Source organism: Meles meles, chromosome 7 (assembly GCF_922984935.1).
Source record: "Meles meles chromosome 7, mMelMel3.1 paternal haplotype, whole genome shotgun sequence".
NCBI lineage: Eukaryota > Metazoa > Chordata > Mammalia > Carnivora > Mustelidae > Meles > Meles meles.
The window spans coordinates 135,707,636-135,727,296 of NC_060072.1; the positions used below are offsets into that span (position 1 = coordinate 135,707,636).

At 42.3% G+C, this 19,661-nt stretch overlaps 1 protein-coding gene across 1 annotated transcript in view; it reads left to right on the plus strand.

The window, feature by feature from the left end:
- The window catches only part of LOC123947364 (amyloid beta precursor protein binding family B member 1 interacting protein), a 118,482-nt gene that overhangs the window by 64,751 nt on the left and 34,070 nt on the right, over positions 1-19,661 (plus strand). The window contains exons 7-8 of the mRNA XM_046013534.1: positions 5,283-5,442; positions 6,614-6,735. Coding sequence (XP_045869490.1) covers positions 5,283-5,442; positions 6,614-6,735 — 282 coding nt within the window. The remainder of the gene's footprint in view (positions 1-5,282; positions 5,443-6,613; positions 6,736-19,661) is intronic.

Genomic DNA, 19,661 nt, shown 5'->3' on the forward strand with positions numbered 1-19,661 from the left:
TTTAGCATTATCCTTCCCAGTTCTCTACATTGATTAAATCCTGTGGCCAGTTACCGGAATCACACATCCTTGGCTTCCTTGCCCTTCTCTCCCCTCGTACTAACCTTATTAAACCCTAAATGCAACTGTTCTCCCATTCACCTGCTCTTGGCACTGCCTGGGCTTCCCAACAGCGCAATCACACACACCTGCTCACCAAAGAAAAGATTCCTATATTTCCTCTCCTTTAAAACCTCCAATACCGGGGCGCCTGGGTGGCTCAGTGGGTTAAAGCCCCTGCCTTCGGCTCAGGTCATGATCCCAGGGTCCTGGGATCGAGCCCCACATCGGGCTCTCTGCTCAGCAGGGAGCCTGCTTCCTCCTCTCTCTCTGCCTGTCTCTCTGCCTAGTTGTGATTTCTCTCTGTCAAATAAATAAAATATTTTTAAAAAAAAAAAAACCTCCAATACCTCTTTCCTCATCCACATTCTCTCAGCTAATGCTGTTGCTGCCTGTGGCACTGAGAAAATAGTAGTACTCAGAAGGAAAGATCCATAAGCTCCTGACATATTTGCTTTCCTGCCTACCTGCACCTGTGACAAAGAGTCCATAGTCTTTCCTGTTACTGTGGATGAACTGTTGTGTTTCTGTGTGAGCGCCAGTTCCTGTCCTGTCTCTTGTCCCTCTCATGCTAAAGCCTCCCACGGAACCCCATCTCACACAGAAAAGCCCAGTCCTCACAGCAGCATAAAGCCCCTAGATGATCTGGCTGCCCACTGTCCCCCACCACCTATACCCCATTCTCACTACCAGGTCTCGCCTCTGCTCTTGAAACACTCCAGGTATGCGCTGGCCTCAGGACCTTTGTGCTTTACCATGCCCTGCCTTGAAAGCTCTTCCACAGATTCCAGTGGGTTTTCTCCGGTCCTCCCCTAGGTCTGGTCACACGCTCAGTGAGGTCTCTACCTGACATTGCACATACACCCCCAATACCCGCAGCCCTTCCCCACTTTCTTTTTCTCTTCAGTGCTCATCACCGTCCAACATAATATCCTCCTACTTGTTTATCCTGCTCATTGCCTCATCCACTCCCCACCCCCACAGACATTCTTCCAGGGATTTTGTGTTTTCTTCACTGGTGCTCATAGAACCAACTCATAGAACAGGTGCTGGGTTTACAGAGGTAAACCAGTTCAGGTGTGGTCCCTGTCTATGTAGAGTTAAATTCTAGAGGAGGGGTAAGTGTTAGGAAGGAAGTAACGCAGAAAAAAGTGATAAAGAGTGCCCAAGTCACTTGTAGATGGACCTCATGATGGGGGAGGCCCTCTGAGGAGGCAGCACTGAAGCAAAGACAGCAAGAAGAGCCCACACCCAAGGGTGTGTTGGGGGAGTGTTCCCAGGCAGGGCTGTATGGCCATTGCTCCGAGAGCCATTGAATAGGAGGGAAAAGGGAGGAGGATTTGAGGTCAGCGAGGCAGACCAGGCCACACAGCCTCACGGACCCAAAGAAGAGTCTGGAAGATATTATAAGTGCATTGGGAAGCCATTTGAGGGTTTTTAACTGGGGATAATATCTGGTTTTTAAAGATCATCCTGGCTGCTTTGTGGAAAATGGATTGTAGGGGGAAGGATGACAAGAAGGATGGCCCTCTGTGCAGCCCACTCCTGCACAGTAGCTCACTGTCCATAACTGTGGGCTGCCCTGGGCCACTGACTTTACCTGTAAGATAAAACACAAAAGGAAATTACTTAAACTATTTTAAATCACTGGATTGTTTATAAAAAGAGGGCCACGTTGGCTGTATTTTCAGAGGGGAAGTGAAAAGAGAAGTTGATTGTTAGATAAAAAGGTAGGACAACTAGCTTATTCAGTTGATTTGCTTCGACTGGAGGCTAAGAGAGGGGTAGTAGATAGCAGCTGTTTCCTGCAGCGTGTCGGAAAGCCAGAGAACTTCTCCATAACTTCACTGGGTAAATGGTAACAGAAAACCCAAAGCACAACCTATTTTCATTCTACAAAGAAGATGTAAAACAGAAGCCACTCTGATCCGTGGGAAAAGAGAGAAAATTAAGAAGCCAAGTTGTGTATTTGGTCTGATTTCAGAGGTTCCAGATGTATCCCTTAAAACAAAGCTTGTGAGCATAACCGAAACATACTTGCACGTTACTGAAGTAACCAAGATGGGCTCCTACTAACCTTGCAACGTGGAAATCAAGTCTATTTGAAGGACTTTGCCCTCAAGTGTTCTGTAGGGTGTGGACTTCATTTTGATTGCCAGTGATGTGCACAGCTTAGGTTACAAAGTTTTGGAAATGGAAAACTGGTGAATTTCATGTTTGTTTGTTTGTTTGTTTTAAAGCTCTGTGACACAGGAAAACAATTGTGTGTACATTTTTAGCACAGAAGCAGAAAAAAAAACCTATGAAGGATTTAGGTCTAGCATATTCTTTTATTTAACAACTGGCAAAAGAAAAAAGAAAAATAAAAACCATAAAGTCTTTACTATAATAGTTTAGAAAGGGAGGTTTTCCCATGCTTCATCATTCTACCCTCTAGCAAACAGCAACGATATGAAAAGTGCTCTGCTTGCTGAATCACATAACTGGGATCTAGCAATACTATGTGTTGGTATAGCTACTCCTCAGCTTGTAAATGTGATAGAAGCTGTTAAGAGTAGTAAAAATAATTTCTTCTTGCTAAAAGTCACCAGCGTTCTCTTATTTTTTTTTATTTTCTAAGTTCTGTAATTGTAGATACTTGTAACTACATGTGGATTAAATTTAGTTTGCAATTTCTGCCAAAAAGAAATTTTAAAAACAACCTTTCATCACTGTCAAATTATGTGGTTTAGTTTTTTTTCTCTATATTAAAAACAAAACACAAACGTTTTCTTTTCTCAAGAATCCCTATGCAAAAATGAAATGTGATCAAATATCATTCAATTTTTCCATCAGGAAGATTAAGTCTTCTCAGTCCTAACATTGACAGTGTTTCTTAGGACCTGTAGCTACTCTGTAGCAATAATTCTTAGCAGAGAGCAGTGGGTATGCCTTCCACACACAGAAAATAGATGATAGTAAAGAAAGCCCGCTATTCGAGGATTTTCTGTTTTTCTGTGCAACCCTCCATGCTTCATTTCTCAGGTCAGATAAGTGTATTTTTGACATTATGGCACTTGGGCCTATCATTTTAAATATGTCAAAAGACAAACATACAATACAAAAAAAAAAAAAGCAACTATTCAACAAGAGGATTCTGGGCTATAGGTTTTGTAAGTTTTCAAGGGAAAAAAACAGTATTTTTCAGACAAACCTGGAGTAAAGGTCTAATCTAAATGATCCTGGAGAGAGGACTTTTCCGGCCCTGATGTCTGTGTGTTTGACTCTCCGTGTGCAGGTGTTGAGAAGAGAAGGCGTACATGCGCTTCAGTTTGTGGTCCCTGCCAGCCCCTCGACCAGATTTCTATCTCCACCCAGACCCTTGGTTGGTTTCCGTAACTCTGCATAACAGCCCACAGGAACCGGGCTCTTCGTTCAGCTCACTACAGAACGTGTTCAAGATCAGATTAGGTGGAAGTGGGACAGGAGGGGCCCTTTCTCAGCGGCTCAGAACCTGACCCAAACTTTTGGGGAGGAAGAAAAATGTTATCAGTTGTATGGCCTCTTTAGTCCATCTATTCAAATTTTTTTTAAGATTTTATTTATTTATCTGAGAGAGAAAGCCTGTGTGGGGGGGGGGGAGAAGCAGGCTCCCCTCTGAGCAGCAAGTCTGATGCAGGACTCTACCCCAGGACCCTGAGATCATCCGGAGCCAAAGGCAGACGCTTAATATACTGAGCGACCCAGGCGCCCCATGCACGTTTTTAATAGTGACAAGTCTCACTTGAGTAGCCAGCACCAACCGTAGACAAACAGAATGGGCAGAACTTGTCTTTAGCTATTTCACCCTTCACTTTTCAAGTTAGAGTAGAAATTTAAGCAAGAGTTGTATCAGGTGTTTCTGGTTGGGGTGTTTCCAGGCCTCCTCTGGGGCTGAGGCTAGTGTGTGAGGTTGCGGCACCGCGGGCTGGTGGTCAGGCAGTGTTGTCTGAAAAGGGAAAGACAACATTTCTTTCTGGCTTGCATTCAGAGATAGGCTCCAACTCGATCGACTCCAACTAGACCTACTTCCCACTTAATTAAGTAGGATTAGTGATCTTGGTAAAGAATAAAATAAAAGCACAGTTCTTCCCAGAAGGTTTTGTAGGAAATCTTCGCAAAACATAAGTGTCTAGTGAATGAGTGGGCGCATTTCCAGTGTTACTTTTGCAGACTGGATATATAGCACCATTATAACCGGTAGCACTCATAAATAACAACTACTATAATTAGAAATACACTACAAACACACAGGTGTCAGAGAAAATCCAGACTCTAGCTGTATTACGTCATGAATTAATTCTGTTACATTACATCAGAATCATGGTCTCTTGGGGTAGGGGGTGGTCAGAAGATTTAATAACTTAACCAAGTTGCCTGGGAAAAGCCAGTGAAATCCTATGCCCTTATTGAAGATAAGTAAACTCTGTTCCCACCATACCCTCTAGATTTGGAATGAGATAACGACTAATTTGACTGTGAAATCAGAATAGAAGGATTTTTAAAAACTGAAATGAAAAGTAAATTTGATCACTGATTTGCCTTCATGCCTCCATAATAGCTTGTTTCTCAGTCTTCATTCATTTTGCTTAATCCACCTCTAACCTCAAACACGTTCTGCTGTGACACAACCTTTTCGACCCTGTAAGACCTCTCAGTGGTGCTGTGTCGCTGGTACCCCTGACCTTCAAAAGAGTTGTAAAGTAACCAGCGTGGTCTTGCCTGTCTCTTAGAACCCTCAGGTTGCATGAACTAGAACTCAGCTCCAGCTGGGCAAAAGAGAATTTATTATAGATACCCTTTCAATCAAGACATGCTTCTGGGCTCTAGGATGAACCCGGACAAGTGCCAGAAAGATGTCACAAAAGCAGGAAGTCAGCACTTCTTTCTGTTTTCTGTCTCCTTCACCAGAATGCAATGTCTGAAGGCTGGGCGAGGACTTTATTTTGTGTGCGGTTGTTTTGTTTTGTTTTTGTGAATTGGTTTCTCTACACCTGTATTCTTAGCACCTTAAATAAGTACTGAGTATACGAGTTCATAGTGAGTGACTTTGCAGAACGCATTCTTACTTAAATTCACAGAAACAGTAGCAGCTTTGAAACCTTATGTCCGTGGCCTTCCCCAGTGACTGAAATTTACTGGCTGCTCTGTGACTCTGTCCCCAGCTTGTTGTCAAGGTGCACATGAATGATAACAGCACCAAGTCACTGATGGTGGATGAGCGGCAATTGACCCGAGATGTTCTAGACAACCTTTTTGAGAAAACCCATTGTGACTGCAATGTAGACTGGTGTCTTTATGAAATCTACACAGAGCTGCAAATCGGTAAGTCCCATCCCCCATGAGAGACTGTGCTCCAAAAACCTGTGGGTTTGCTATATGATGGGTTTGGGCCTATTATTAAGAAGAATTTGGTTCAAGACTATCAAGACTTGCCATAAATCACTCCCCTTTTGTCAGATTCAGTGCTTGCCTCTTCATTTCTCTGCGGTGAAGAGACTCGGATTGTTGCAAGGGACCACAGCATTGGAGCATGACAGGATTGTTATTGCCACTTCTCTAGTGGTTCCATAAGGAAAAGAAAGTGACAGGATGATATCTCTCACTATATGCTTATGAGTTAATTGAGCCAATTTGGGGAGGGCCTGAGTGTCTATAGCTAATATCCTTTAGACTTTGCTTCTTTATAGCATAACTCTGCCGTACATCAGTGTTCATTTCCCTTCCATCATCCCCACTCCCTTTGTCTAATTGAGGAGGCTCAGCCCCAAAGAGCAAAAGGCAGTTGGTCAAAATTGATGGAGTTAAAAAAAGAGAGAGGGAGAGAGATAAAAAGGCAATTAAAGAAATACCCATGTTCCTTCTTCTCAATGTTAAGATCACTCAGAGCAGTTTTTTTTTTCTCTCAGGAGAGCTTGGTGGAATACAGAATGGCCTGCCTTAGAAGCTTTCAGTGATTTTTTTTTTCCTGAAGTAAACGTTCTACAGAGAAATAACCTCTTGAAGTACTTTTTCAACTCCTGGAGTCAAATAGAGAAATGGAAACCTTCCTTATGTTTAGGTTTAGTTCCAACATGGATACATTATTTTTGGAGTCTTAGGGGGTGATGTTTTAGAGCATGTATCTCATGTCCCATAGCTTCATTCAAAGTTGTTCAGCCAATTACTGCTTCATGGTCCTCCATATGGATAGGAGGTTTACCACCATCTGGGACTATTTAAAGTCAGAAATGCTAATAAGAAAAAAGTGCAGTGACTGGCCATTCTATGATACTGTCTTTTCATCTGTCATTTTTTTTATGGCAAAGGAGTTGAATACCTGACACTGAAGAAGAAATACAATAGGGGTTTTACAGTATGACATCATGTAAGAATTAGGGATTTCTGAAAACCAATGAGAGGTGGGAAGCATTGTGTTTAACTCAGTACTAGTTTGTTTCTCTGTTGGAAGGCCTAATGTCTTGGGTCTTAAGAATGCTTTTTCTCGTTTCATCAGAAAGGATTTTTGAAGACCATGAAAATGTTGTTGAAGTCTTATCAGACTGGACAAGAGACACAGAAAATAAAGTGCTGTTTTTGGAGAAAGAGGAAAAATATGCAGTTTTTAAAAACCCCCAGGTAAGATAACTTGTATGTAGTTAAACCATATAAAGTATGGAAGATTTTTTTTTTAATGTCACCTGTATACTAATAAACATGATTCTTTGTCTCACAAAATAGCACAAATGTATTCCTTTCAAAAAACACAAACCCAACTCTTAGGTCACAGTCAACTAATAGGCCCTTGAGGGATTTAGAAAGAAAAGAAGCCAATTTGTTTCTTTGGATTCAGCATATCTGTCTGTTGACTAATCTTCTTCTGTCCTTATTTCCATTTGGCTACATTAGTTCACTGTTCCTTGATAATGCACTAAGGGTCATTAATGCTTCGTGTTTTAAAGACACTCCTTTTGCGGTTGCTTATATTTGGTGCTTATTGATGCTGGGATAACTAAAGAGAACACCTAGAAAATGTACTATTTATTGTGATTTAATGCTACAAACAGTCTACATAATAAAAAGCATTGTTCTCCATATTTGAAAAGGCTTCCTTCAAGTCTATGAACAAGGATATCACAGAACTATAGGTCTTTTCCTTTTGGGGCCTCCAACCAGCTGTAATTGCATGAGGGTCATTAAGTCTTTTTGTCAAAGAATGTCAAATCAAAGTCAAAGAATGTTAGATCACTGGATACATCCAGACACTTTTATATTTTACAGGTTAAAAAAAAAAAAAAAAAAACAAGTCTCGGGGTGCCTGAATGGCTTAGTTGGTTAAGTGACCAACTTTTGCTTTTGGCTTGGGTCATGATCTCAGGGCCCTGGGATCAAGCGCTGCGTTGGGCTCCATCCTTAGCGGGGAGTCTGCTGGAGGATTCTCTCTTATCCTCTCCCTTTACCCCTTCTCCTGTGCACTCTCTCTAAAATAAATCAATCTTTAAAAAAAAAAAAAATGAAGCCCCCTATCACTAGAGGCAGAAATAGAAGGATGCTCTAAGCTTCCTCATGAGAAAATATTCTTTTCCTTGCCCTGTGCTTTTTTCTAGAGTCATCTCTAGGTTTTGTGCTGGCACGTTGACAACAAAACAATTAAGTACTATTGTCTTTTTACAAATACTGAATAGTAAAAGTATGGTTGACCCTTGAATAACACATTGGGGGCTCAGGGGGACGTTAGGGCCATCAACCACCTGTGCAGTTGAAAATCTGTGTGTAACTTTTCACTCCCCAGAAACTTAATTACTAATTCCCTACTGTTGACTGGAAAGCCTTACCAATAACATAAACTGTTAGTTAGCACATGTTTTGTATGTTGTAGGTAGTATATAATGTGTTCTCACAATAAAGTAAGGTGGAAAAAGAAAACGTTATTAATAAAATCATAAGGAAGAGAAAGTATGTTTATAGTCCTGTACTGTACTTATTGAAAAAAAAAATGTGTGTATAAATGGGCCCTGAGTTGTTCAGAAACCAAGTGTACAAAGTTTTCAAACTGTAACTACCTTCAATGGCATGATTTAATGCCTATATTATTTAGGGTACCATCTGAGCTTCTGTAACAAGGAGACTCCCCAAAATCAGTGGCTCAAACCAGCTAGAAGCTTAATTCTTCCTCACATACCAGTCCAGACATAGGGGGCTTGTGCCATCTTCTATCTTCCTTCTATCTCTAGGCCCAAAGCAGATTTCCACCTGGCCATTTTCCAGTCCTTAAGGAGGGAAGAAAGAGCCAGGGAAGTGTACAACCAGACTTCTTACTGGAAAGACCTAGAAATGGCACTTTTACTCCTGCTCCCATCCTATTGGCCAGAACTGAGTCACAAGCTGACAAAAGCAATCTCTGTCCAAACAACCATACACATAACTACAACGGGGAATTACATTCAGAGTCCCCACCTTGTACAGCTCCTCCACAAGGAAGCTTTCATATGGTGTCTATAAAAATGGTGCTCAAGAGTTGTGCGATGTGGCTCTAGTATTGTATTAACCAGGAGGAGGATAGGTGTCAGTGGATCTGCCGCTTGCTGTGGTGTCCAGTGCATCAGTGCACAAAGCCTCACTACATGCTAGGAAAGTTTACCAAGTGCACATCCCATTTAATGGCCGCCCATGTCAAGATGAGTAGTATACCAGTAGACTCCCTTCTACCCTTCCCAGCCATTGATCTCCGTTACGAAGATAATCACAATTCAGACCTCTCTGGCCTTGATTTTTCCTGCTTCATATTTTCCTGCTTCATATTTCCTGAACTTCATATAAAATGGAATCATCATTACTCTTTGGGGTTGATCTTCATTCATGTTGTTGCATATGGCAGTCCATAGTTTGTTCTGTTTCTTTGCCATTTAGTATTCCATTGTGTGATTGTACCAGAATAAGCTTATCTGTTGTATATTGATAGTTAATTTTTCTTGAGTTTGAGGCTTTAACAAGTAATGCTGTTGAGAGCATTCTCATCCCTGTCTTTTGCTTAACATATGTAGGCTTTTTTCTTGTACATTTACCTACAAGTACAATTGCAGGATCACAGGTTATGCACATATTTAGCCTTAGGATAGAGTTCTGAACAGTTTTCCTGAGTGATTGCATGAATTGCCTTCATTAGTATTGAATGAGAATTCCTGTTATTCCAAATCCTTGCCAGTCCTTGGTATTGCCATTAAAAAAATAATAAAATTAGTTATTCTGTGTGAATGTATAGAGGTATCTCCTGTGGTTTTAAGTCAGATTTTCTGTTGCCAAAGATTTGAGTACCATGTAAATATCCATTTCTGTGAGATGCCATGATTCTTAGCCTCTCACCGGTGGGGGGGGGGGGGGGGTGGCTCTCAGAATGTCTCAGCACCATTTTATGGTTCTTTTCTCTCTTGGATCTTAGCCCCTTGAGTCCTGGTTGCCTCCATTGCTCGCTGAAGCCTTTGCACAGATGTTTTTTTAATCCAGCTTTTCTAGCTCTTTTTGTAGAGCTTTGGTCTAACTACAAGCTAATCTATCACAAGAGGAAGCAGATATCCTCCTCCTAAATTCTTCTGGATAATAATATGTTCTTAAAAACCATATAAATAGATTCTTCTAATTGACAACCACAATTAAAGACCATAATGGAAGTGGAAGCGCTTTTGAAGTTGGTGATTTTAAGTATTTCCATTTCCTCAGTGTTTGGTTGGATAATCTGTCTTTTCCAATCAGTGGTCCACGTGAATAGCTACTTCAGCATGCTGACGGTAGGACTTTTTCAACTTGTTCTTGAAGTAGATTGTGACCATTCCTGTGTTGATATGACTCCTAAAAGGGAGGCATTGTAATTTTGAAATACCCACAGTCACTTTGTAAGAGCTGTATGCTTGAGACCCTTTGATCCTTTTTAACAGGAACATTTTTTTAAGTTTACACCTTAAAGGAATAACAAATCCTAGAGAAGAATATTTCCAGAGGAAGTTTCTTATGGAAGCACAATCTGGAGATTCTTTTGTTTAACTGCCTTAGATTTTCTCCTTAAGCAGTATCTCAAGCAGTTAATTCAAAAATCCGAATACATCTTGTATTTCATTTGGGTTGTTAGTTATTTGTCAACATTTACATGTAGTGGTGAATCCCAGAACAGAGTAGTACATAACTGATATCTGCTTCTGCTCCTGAGTCTGGGCTACAGCTGTGAGCCTACAAGCTTGATTTTCGGGCCCAGCTGGATTAGGGCACTGTCTAGGAACTATGTCAAGTGTTAGTTAGAAACTGTGCATGAAGAACTAGATTCAACCAGAAATTATCAAAGGAAAAGGCTTTGTTCTTCTCAAAAGGTTTCAAAATATTGAAAGTCTTTCCTATATTGACTTATATGAGGAACTTTAATGGAATTCACTCCATTTGCTTGACGATAGCAGACTTTGTAGAATATCTGCTTACATGAGTAACCTGCACTATTTATGGAGAATACAAAAATGAAGATTATCAGGGGCGCCTGGGTGGCTCAGTGGTTTAAGCTGCTGCCTTCAGCTCAGGTCATGATCTCGGGATCCTGGGATCGAGTCCCGCGTCGGGCTCTCTGCTTGGCGGGGAGCCTGCTTCCTCCTCTCTCTCTCTCTCTCTCTCTGCCTGCCTCTCTCCCTACTTGTGATCTCTATCTGTCAAATAAATAAATAAAATCTTTAAAAAAAAAAATGAAGATTATCTTTGCTCTTACAGCTTTAACATGAGAGCAGTGTGTAGGACGTAGACTGTGGACAAATGCCATCTCAAGATAAAGTCCCAGGACACAAAATGCTCCCAACAGTACCGAAGAGCCTTAGTGAAGGTGTATGCTGAGAAGTTTAGTTTTGTAATTACCACATTAGTTCATAAAACGCAAGGTCAGAAGAGCGGTGAAAGTAGGAACTGGGCAGTCAGTTAACCCTACAGTCCTAACCATAAGGCAAAAATATCCTCCACACAGATGCAGAGAGAGTGCAGCTCAAGGCAAACCACAGATTATGCTTGCTGACAGTTACGGACTACAGAGCAATCTTGCCCTGATTTAGGATGAGTGAAGGGAAAAAACCAGCATTGTGTTTATGACAAAACAGAACCTGACTGGAAATAGCATCTGAAAGACCTTCTAGACAATATATCAATACAATTAATCAACTGCAGGATTCAGAAGAAAATTGTAGAAAATTATTATCTTCAGTAGAAGGCAGTCAGATGTGGTCCAAATAAACCAGTGGAAAAGGCAACTAAATAGGAGTAAAAGAAAAGAGAATGGGAGGGAAAAGAAAGGAAATGGGAAATTAGAATCGGGTCTGGAAAACTCTGAGATGGGGCAGAGGACCAGCTGCTGTGGAGCACAGGGAGGGCGGGGAAATTTTCTCGGAGAAACTAATGTGCGAGCATTCACCTGGTAAACCTGTGGGGGTTAGTTAGCCAGGTGAAGGGTAGAGAAGAAGCAAGCACTCTAAGCAGTGGCCATCCACAGAGTCCAAAGGAAAAATGGATGTGCATCTGGGTCATGGGAAATGGCCGTATGGCTGACCGTAGAGCGGTGAGCGTAGGGACTGGGAGTCACAGTGCGTTCAGATAAACTGGTGAAAAAGAAACATGTCAAAATAGTATATTGATTAAAATAAAAACAAGTCAGAAACAAATATTTCCAGTCACCAGTTCATGTAGTTGTAATTGTATGCGATTCATTTAAAGAGCATTTTCAGGCAGGTTGGTCAGTTTCCACCATTCCGTTATTTTTAAGAATCCAGTCATGACCATCAATGCCTACTTTGCCTATTTTTCTTTTATATTAGACTGCATTTCCCTGCCACTGTGCGACCCAACTTTGCTATCATGACTGAAGCTGTTGAATAGAATGTGCTCTCCTCATTGTTGGCATACAAAGCTGAGCTTTAGGCTTTGTTCTTGCAGAAAAATGATTCATGGAAGTAGAGATGATGAGCAAAATGCCATCTGCAGAAGGTTATGCTATGAGAGAAGGTTCTGCAACCACTGATAATAATCAAGGGTGCTGTTCGTTGTAGTCAGACTCGGGGGTATTGTGCTGATTCCTGCCATCTCAGGGCCTGTCAGAGCTGATGGAGGCCTGATCCCTGTGGGCACCCACTATTCCTGGACGAGGTCCCTGTCTACCTGGCTGGGAGCAGTGCAGTAGCCAATGGCATCAAGCTGTTGGTTTATATGCACTTCACTCACCAATACCTCACCCAAACTCAAAACTTGAGGAATAGATGCCAAACAAGCAAAACTGGCTAGAATGAAATCGAGATAAAAAGAAGAAACTTGAAAAAGTCTGAGAGATGGCCCTGAAGTCTTAAAGATGGATTAAAAACTATTGCACTACTAAATACTGAGAGTGCATCGGAATCAGTAAGAACTATATGCTCATATCCAGAATTTTTCAATACTAGTTTAAACAAATGCAGATAATGCAATGAACAGCATATTATGGATTTTGCCATCATATTATGGAGTCGAAATATAGTTTCATGGCAATTTGATTTCCCACCAGCATCCATGTAAGAAGCACATGAATAGCTATTTTTTTAATAGACTTTATTTTTTGGAGCAGTTTTCAGTTCACAATAAAATTGGGACAATTGCTGTGTACTCTGGACATAGGCATAGCCTCCCCCAGTACAAGCATCCCCCACTGCAGTGGTGTCTTTGTTACAGTCAGTGAACCTACACTGACATGCTATTATCACCCAAGTTCACAGTGTACGTTAGGGTTCATTCTTGGTGGTGGACAATAAGCTTTTTAATAACATTTGGGAAATTTTACATTGTTCCTTTTTTTCCCCTTGAAAGATTCCCATTCTGTTTTCTCCACAAAGATTTATCCTACTGTAATATATTTCTATACTCGTTAAGTCTCTTACTGATCTCTCTCATACTTCTCTTCAACAAATTGTTTAAAAATTGATATGTAATTTTTTATATCCTGTCATCATAAGGCACTTAAGTGTTAAGAAATTACACAGTTGTTTAAAACAACTTAAAAACATTAAAAGTATAAATATTAATATTAGGCTTAAAAAGGAAAAATCCAGGGGAAACATCTCTTATTGAGATAATAGATGAAACATTTCCCCCTCTGATTTGTTCCAGGATAAAGGGGTGAATTTTCAGTTTCAAGTATATTGCTCTTTTTCATTTATATAGAAGTTAAGTACTTTTTATATGCATCAGTGTGAGAAACCTTGTTCACATAAAAAAGTGGATGAGAATAGAAGAGGTTTGTGAGAGCAGTGCCACTCGTTTCTTGAACTCCTTCCGAGTTATCTGTCGCTGAGGGATCAATGATGGCTCTTTTATTACACCACTGACAAGCTCACTAGGTGCCCTCTGTTGTGTAGAAGCAGGGTTAGAAACCACTTGACTTCCTAAAAGATTGGAGTGGTGAGTCTTTCCCTCTCTCAACACCTGTGTCTCAAGTTGTCCCTTTGTTTAAAGCCTTTGAAATTCCCACCTAGGGCAGTAAGATTCTGTGTGGCTGTGAGGTGTGCCTTTCTTATGTGAAGTGGGAAAGGGGCCTTCCTTTCTCAGGCAGATCCACGTGGAAGTTGAGAATGTGGAAACTGATGCCCGTGTACTCTTCAAGGGGCTTCAGTACACGCTCCAAGGGGGACACAGTTGAAGGCCCCTGGCCTTGAATGGTGGCTCAGGATCCCCCACAGTTAACTGTCACCCTACTTCTGAATCTGTCACAACTACTGTAAAATAATGATTTGTGTCATTTTCATCTTCAACCATCAGGAGGCTCAAGGAGGGTGGGTGCCGTTGAACTTCTTGTCAGCCAGTAAGGACACTTAGCTAATGATAGCCATTGAAGTGTGTATTGTAGTGGGAACAGACCAGGAGACTCTGGGAGCCTCCAGCATAGCCTCCCCCAATACAAGCATCCCCCACTGCAGTGGTGTCTTTGTTAGAGTCAGTGAACCTACATTGACATGCTATTATTGCCCAAGGTCACAGTGACTCCAGGAGGAGTCAGAGACAGCCTCCCTGAGGAAGCAATGTTTCTGATGTTCACCAAGGGAATTGAGATGAGGGAGAGAGGCAGGAGGCGAGATTCCAAGCCATAGTGCAGGATTATCAAGGTCCAGAATCAAGGTAGTATGCCATGGTCAAGGAATAGAAAGACCCACTGAGGCTGCTGTGGAGAATGCTACGGGGACAGTGGTGTGCAGGCCCAGGCTGATGGGCCTGCCACACTGTGCTGAGGGTTTTCAGCTTCATAAACAAGGCATTTTCTGTTCAAATGTGCCTTCTACAAAACTGCCTCTCCCCAGAAAGCAGTCTCATGGAGTGGCCAAGACTTTGGGTCCTAAAGTCAGACGGCTGGGATTTGAATCCTCACTCCATCGCTTTGGGGTAAATACCCAGTAATGCAATTACAGGGGTCATAGGGTAACTCTATTTTTAATTTCTTAAGGAATCTCCACACTGTTTTCCAAAGTGGCTGCACCGGCTTGCATTCCCACCAACAGTGTAAGAGGGTTCCGCTTTCTCCACATCCTCTCTAACACTTGTTGTTTCCTGTCCTGTTAATTTTGGCCATTCTGACTGGTGTAAGGTGGTATCTTAATGTGGTTTTGATTTGAATCTCCCTGGTGGCTAATGATGATGAACATTTTTTCATGTGTCTGTTAGCCATTTGCATGTCTTCTTTGGAGAAGTGTCTGTTCATGTCTTCTGCCCATTTTTTGACATGATTATCTGTGTTTTGAGTATTGAATTTGAGGAGTTTTATAGATCTTGCATTGCTTTTTAGCTGTGGGCCCTTGAGCAAATCATCTAACTTCACCAAGTCTCTATTTTTCTGAAAATGGAGATAATTTGTTCTTAGAAATGTGTGGTGAGAATTAAAGGCTGTCATCCACACAAAGTATAGTAACTGTCATTCTTTTAGTTTGCTTCATTATAGAGATTAGTCTGGAGAAGAGAAGCAATGGAGGCACATGGGAGGATGGTAGCAACTCTCCAGAAGGCATCAACGATGTTCTTGGATCAGGGTGATCATAGTGGAGCCAGGCCAGACTTTGATCTGGGACGATGGTGCTGTATAATCTCAGAAGTTTTGGGCAGGGACTCAAAGAAGTGTGATTAGGAGTCTAACCCCAGGCTACCTGAAGTTGTTCAGGACAAATTGAGTGGGTAAGGGCTTCATCCCTAGGTTCCCCAGGGTCCCAGGCATTTGCTCAAGAACTACCAGCAAACAATTCTTGAGCATCTACATTGTAATGGAATTAAGTCAGGGAAGGAGACTGTAGGTGAGATACAAGGCCAGTGGCTATGTGCTGGCTGTAATGGGCAGAAGGAGCAGGAGTATCTAGGAACTACTGTGAAAATAAAAGAAGCAGCCAGCATTCTTTAGGAAGTGAAGTCCATGCAGAGGCCAGATGGGTGACATGGGGATATCCTGCTTGGCTGGGTGCCTGTAGGTAGGGGGTCAGTATCCAGTGAACTAGAGCCAGAAGGCTGTGGGCTGAGGAAGGGTGGTTAGCCCCATATCCTAAGCACCACGACAGAGTTGTCAGAGATGGGGACCAGCCCAGGGCCCAGGATGTAGACTTTATAGGATATAGTCTGACGAGCAGGAAAACCCAGGATGAGGAAGGGGAGATGTCGTGTTCTACTCATTAACAACTGTGGCTATTCTATAACTGAGAAAGTTTCCCAAGGCTTCAAACGTCCCAGAAAATTAAGCACTTTCTCAAAGAGAAAGAGTCTGAAGAAATTCTTTTTTATTTCTAATTTGCATTTCAAGTAGGCCTGATGACTAGGAGAAGAGAATAAAAGGATGGAGTGCGAGGCCACATGGAATCCCACAGGGAATAGAGGACAGGCCTCTCTGCAAGCCCACCCCCAGTATTTATTAGGACCTGGCACAAGACTGGATTGAAGGCTTGCATACCATATATCTATATATTTAAAGTTCTAAATCATATTAATAAGCAGTTAAATGTGTTCTGTCCTCCTACCTTAGGGCCTTCATAATGACCTAAAAGTTTGGACTAGTATTCTTAGATATCTTTGAGTTCTGTGCAAGGTGATTTCTTGGAGCTGCTCATTGCCTGCCTCTGGACTTCCTCCCTCCATCCATCCCATCCATCCTGCACCTTAGGAGCCTTGCATGCATGATGCGAACCATCCATCCCAGAAAGTAGGCTCCAAGCAACCCATCACTCCCGTGCAAAGAGCTGCCCCTTGGCTGCCCTCTGGCCTAGGATGCACACTCTAACAGTGCCATCTGCCCTCAGGAAGATGGATGTAGGGCAGTCATTTGGGCAGGGAATTCCAAGTCCCTGGGTTTGTGGAGTGTGGACTGAAATGTGGGAGGGTCATTGGCTCCAAGTGGGCATATCCTTTCGGCCCCATAGACTTTGTCGCCTTGTGAGTAGGGGAGTGGCTGGGTGAGGATCAGAGCAGGGACCCCCTGAAGAGTGGAGTCAGGGCAGGGGCCCCTCTTGCTTAGATGGTACTGCTTCTTTTGGGTAAAGTGGGTTAGTACACCTACTATTTATTTATTTATTTATTTATTTATTTATTTATTTATTGGAGAGAGAGTGTGTGTGTGCACATGCACAGGAGGAAGGAGTAAAGGGAGAGGGAGCAACAGATTCCCCACTGAGCAGGGATCCCAACACAGGGCTCCATCTCAGGACCCTGAGATCATGATCTGAGCCAAAGGCAGACACTTAACCAACTGAGCGATCTGGACACCCTTGGACACTTAGTATCCTAACAAAAGCAACTTTATTTAAAAAGCAGCTTAGTTTCTCAGCCTGGTTGTCATTAGAAAGTTCCTCTTCCCAGTTGATTGGAAGCACAGGGTCATCTGCTATTCCTAAATAAGCGTCAACTGTTGAAGCCGAAGTCAGCTGTAACCTGAAGAGTTTCATTTTCCCGGGGTTGTGCTGACACAAAGTCCCACTATGCAAAGACCATTGATGTTGTCTGAAAACCAAAAAGAGGTGTCAGAGCTGAGGAGTATGTCTGGAGGTAGAACCTCTCCAGCATTAACATTAGCCATTCTTCTTGCCGGGAGCCTGAACAATCCATTTTTCAAAGAAGGTACTGGCAAATCAGTTAATATAAGGTGGCTTGCTTGCTGAATTGCTTTTTATTTCTTTTAACAACATATTTTATTTTTCTGACTTCAGAAATAATGTCAACTTATTGTTAAGAAAAAAAGGTGACAAACAGAAGAAATGGAATTTAAATTATCCATAATCCTGCACTCCAACAATGATCATTGTTGATATTTTAGGCAATGTTCATTCCATCATTTGTTCTGTTCCATAAATGAAATTTGGCCGTGGTTGTGGTTCAGTGGTGTCTGCCCGAGTGAGGAACAGAGAGAGAAACAACACAACCTCATTCTGCTCCTCAGGTGCAGAAGTGTGCCAGCCACTGAGGGAGAAAATTACCTCATGGCATCTTTCCGCCGTTCCTTTCCAACCGCCCTCTCCCACCAGGGTTCATCTTTGACAATCCAGGACCAGGCCCAGCAGGAGGAAGTCTTACAGTAATCACATTTCTGGTCTCCAATATGGCTTCCTATTTTAAAGGAAAGTCTACCCTTGGCTTCAGTGCCCTGGATCCCCTCACCCGCCAGTGTGGGTGTGTGTATTAGTTAGTGTTCGATGCATAAAAGCAGCCTCCAAATCCCAGGGGCTACCAGCCACAGAAATTCCCTCTCTTCTGGGTCTGTAGGTCATCCTTGGCTCCAGAATGTGAGTCAGATCTTGTCTCTTCTGTCCTCAGACCAGCAGCTCCCAGTGACACATTCTTCTCATGGTGAATGGCAAGAATACAGGAGGACATTTGGAAACACATGACATGGCTTCTCAAGTCCTCTGCTCAGAATTGATGCCCTGTCCCTTCCATGCACATTCTGTCCATTCCACCCACATTCTTGCGCTGTCAAAGCAAGTCACATGGCTAAACCCAACACAAGTAGGGCAAGCACATGAATACCGCCCATCATAGGGGAGGACCTGCTCCATCACCTGATGACAGGCCATGGGTGTATCCTGATACGGGCAAGAAGAGAAGAATTGGAAGGGACAGTCTGGTCATGAGCTGTGCTCCATTTGTCCCCAGGCGTAGCCAGACTGTTCACTGGTGGATTGAAGATACCCAGTTCTTAACTACCTCCTGGCCTTGGAACATGCTTCTCTTCCTGCCTCGAATGTTTTCTTCATTCCTTCTCCCTATCTGAATATGGAACATCTTTCAGGACAGTTCAAACTTTGACCTCCTCTGCAAAGTCTTCCTTGACCATTTCAGCCTACAGTGGTTTTCTTCCTTGCTGAAAATCTATAGAAATAGCTCATTTTGCATTTGTACTGTGTCTCATGTATCTCCCCATCTACAGATCATAGCCATCTGTTTATACATATCTTCTCAATGAGACAGAAAAAGATTCTCAGGAACCAGGGGTATTTTCCATGTAAATGGTGCTCACGGGTATTTATTCATGGGCAGATAACTGCTTGGTTTGTTCTTAATTCCAAGAAGGTGGTATTTTAAAAGTAATGTATTTTTAAACACATTTTCAAAGAGTTATGCTCTTTCTTTCCTTTTCAGCTGCCCCCAAATCTTGCATTTTCAGCTGTGAGAAAAGGGAGCAAGCTGTAACTGAAAGTCTCATTTCCCATTTTAAAGTTCTCTTATTGCTCAGCTCAGATGATCCACAGTTCCCTGTGTAACAAATAATGAGTTCATTCCTGAGCTCTGCTCCTTGCTTCAGAACAGCCCAAATGGAGTTGGCTGACCACCTGACTGATGAAAAGCTCTGACCCAAGGGCAATCAGTACGTTCTAAGGTCTACACTCCCCAAACTCCAGCTCGGGTTTACTTTGTGTTTTTTCATTTTCTTTAAAACAAAAACAGTATAGCACCATATCTTGAAGGGGAAAAAAAACTAATTCTGAAGCTGAAAAAGTGAGAGAGGGTCTCAGAGAAAAATCTCAGAGGAAGGACACAACTACAGATCCTGACTCTTTGGGATATCCTCATAAAATGAGGCCCTTTGCAGTTTGGAAAGGTTCTTCACTTACCTGTCCCTGCAGAAGGTGACACATGTTCCCCTTTTCCCAGATGATGAGGAAATCCACTTGCTACATAGTTTAACTCGTGTTCTCTGTTCATTCTTCCAATTCATACATAATTCCCATTTCCAGGACTCTCAAGGGAAGAGTGCTTGCAAACGGCACTCTGCCTTCATTCTTATGACTGCTTGTTTTGTTTTGAGAAAATATACATAACATGGAATTTACCACTGTAATAATTTTTTTGTAAAGATTTTATTTATTTATTTGACAGAGAGAGACCACAGGCAGGCAGAGAGGCAGGGAGAGAGGAGGAAGCAGGCTCCCCGCCAAGCAGAGAGTCCGATGCGGGACTTGATCCCAGGACCCTGAGATCATGACCTGAGCTGAAGGCAGAGGCTTAACCCACTGAGCCACCCAGGCGCCCCATCCACTGTAATAATTTTTAAGTGTAGTTCAGTGACA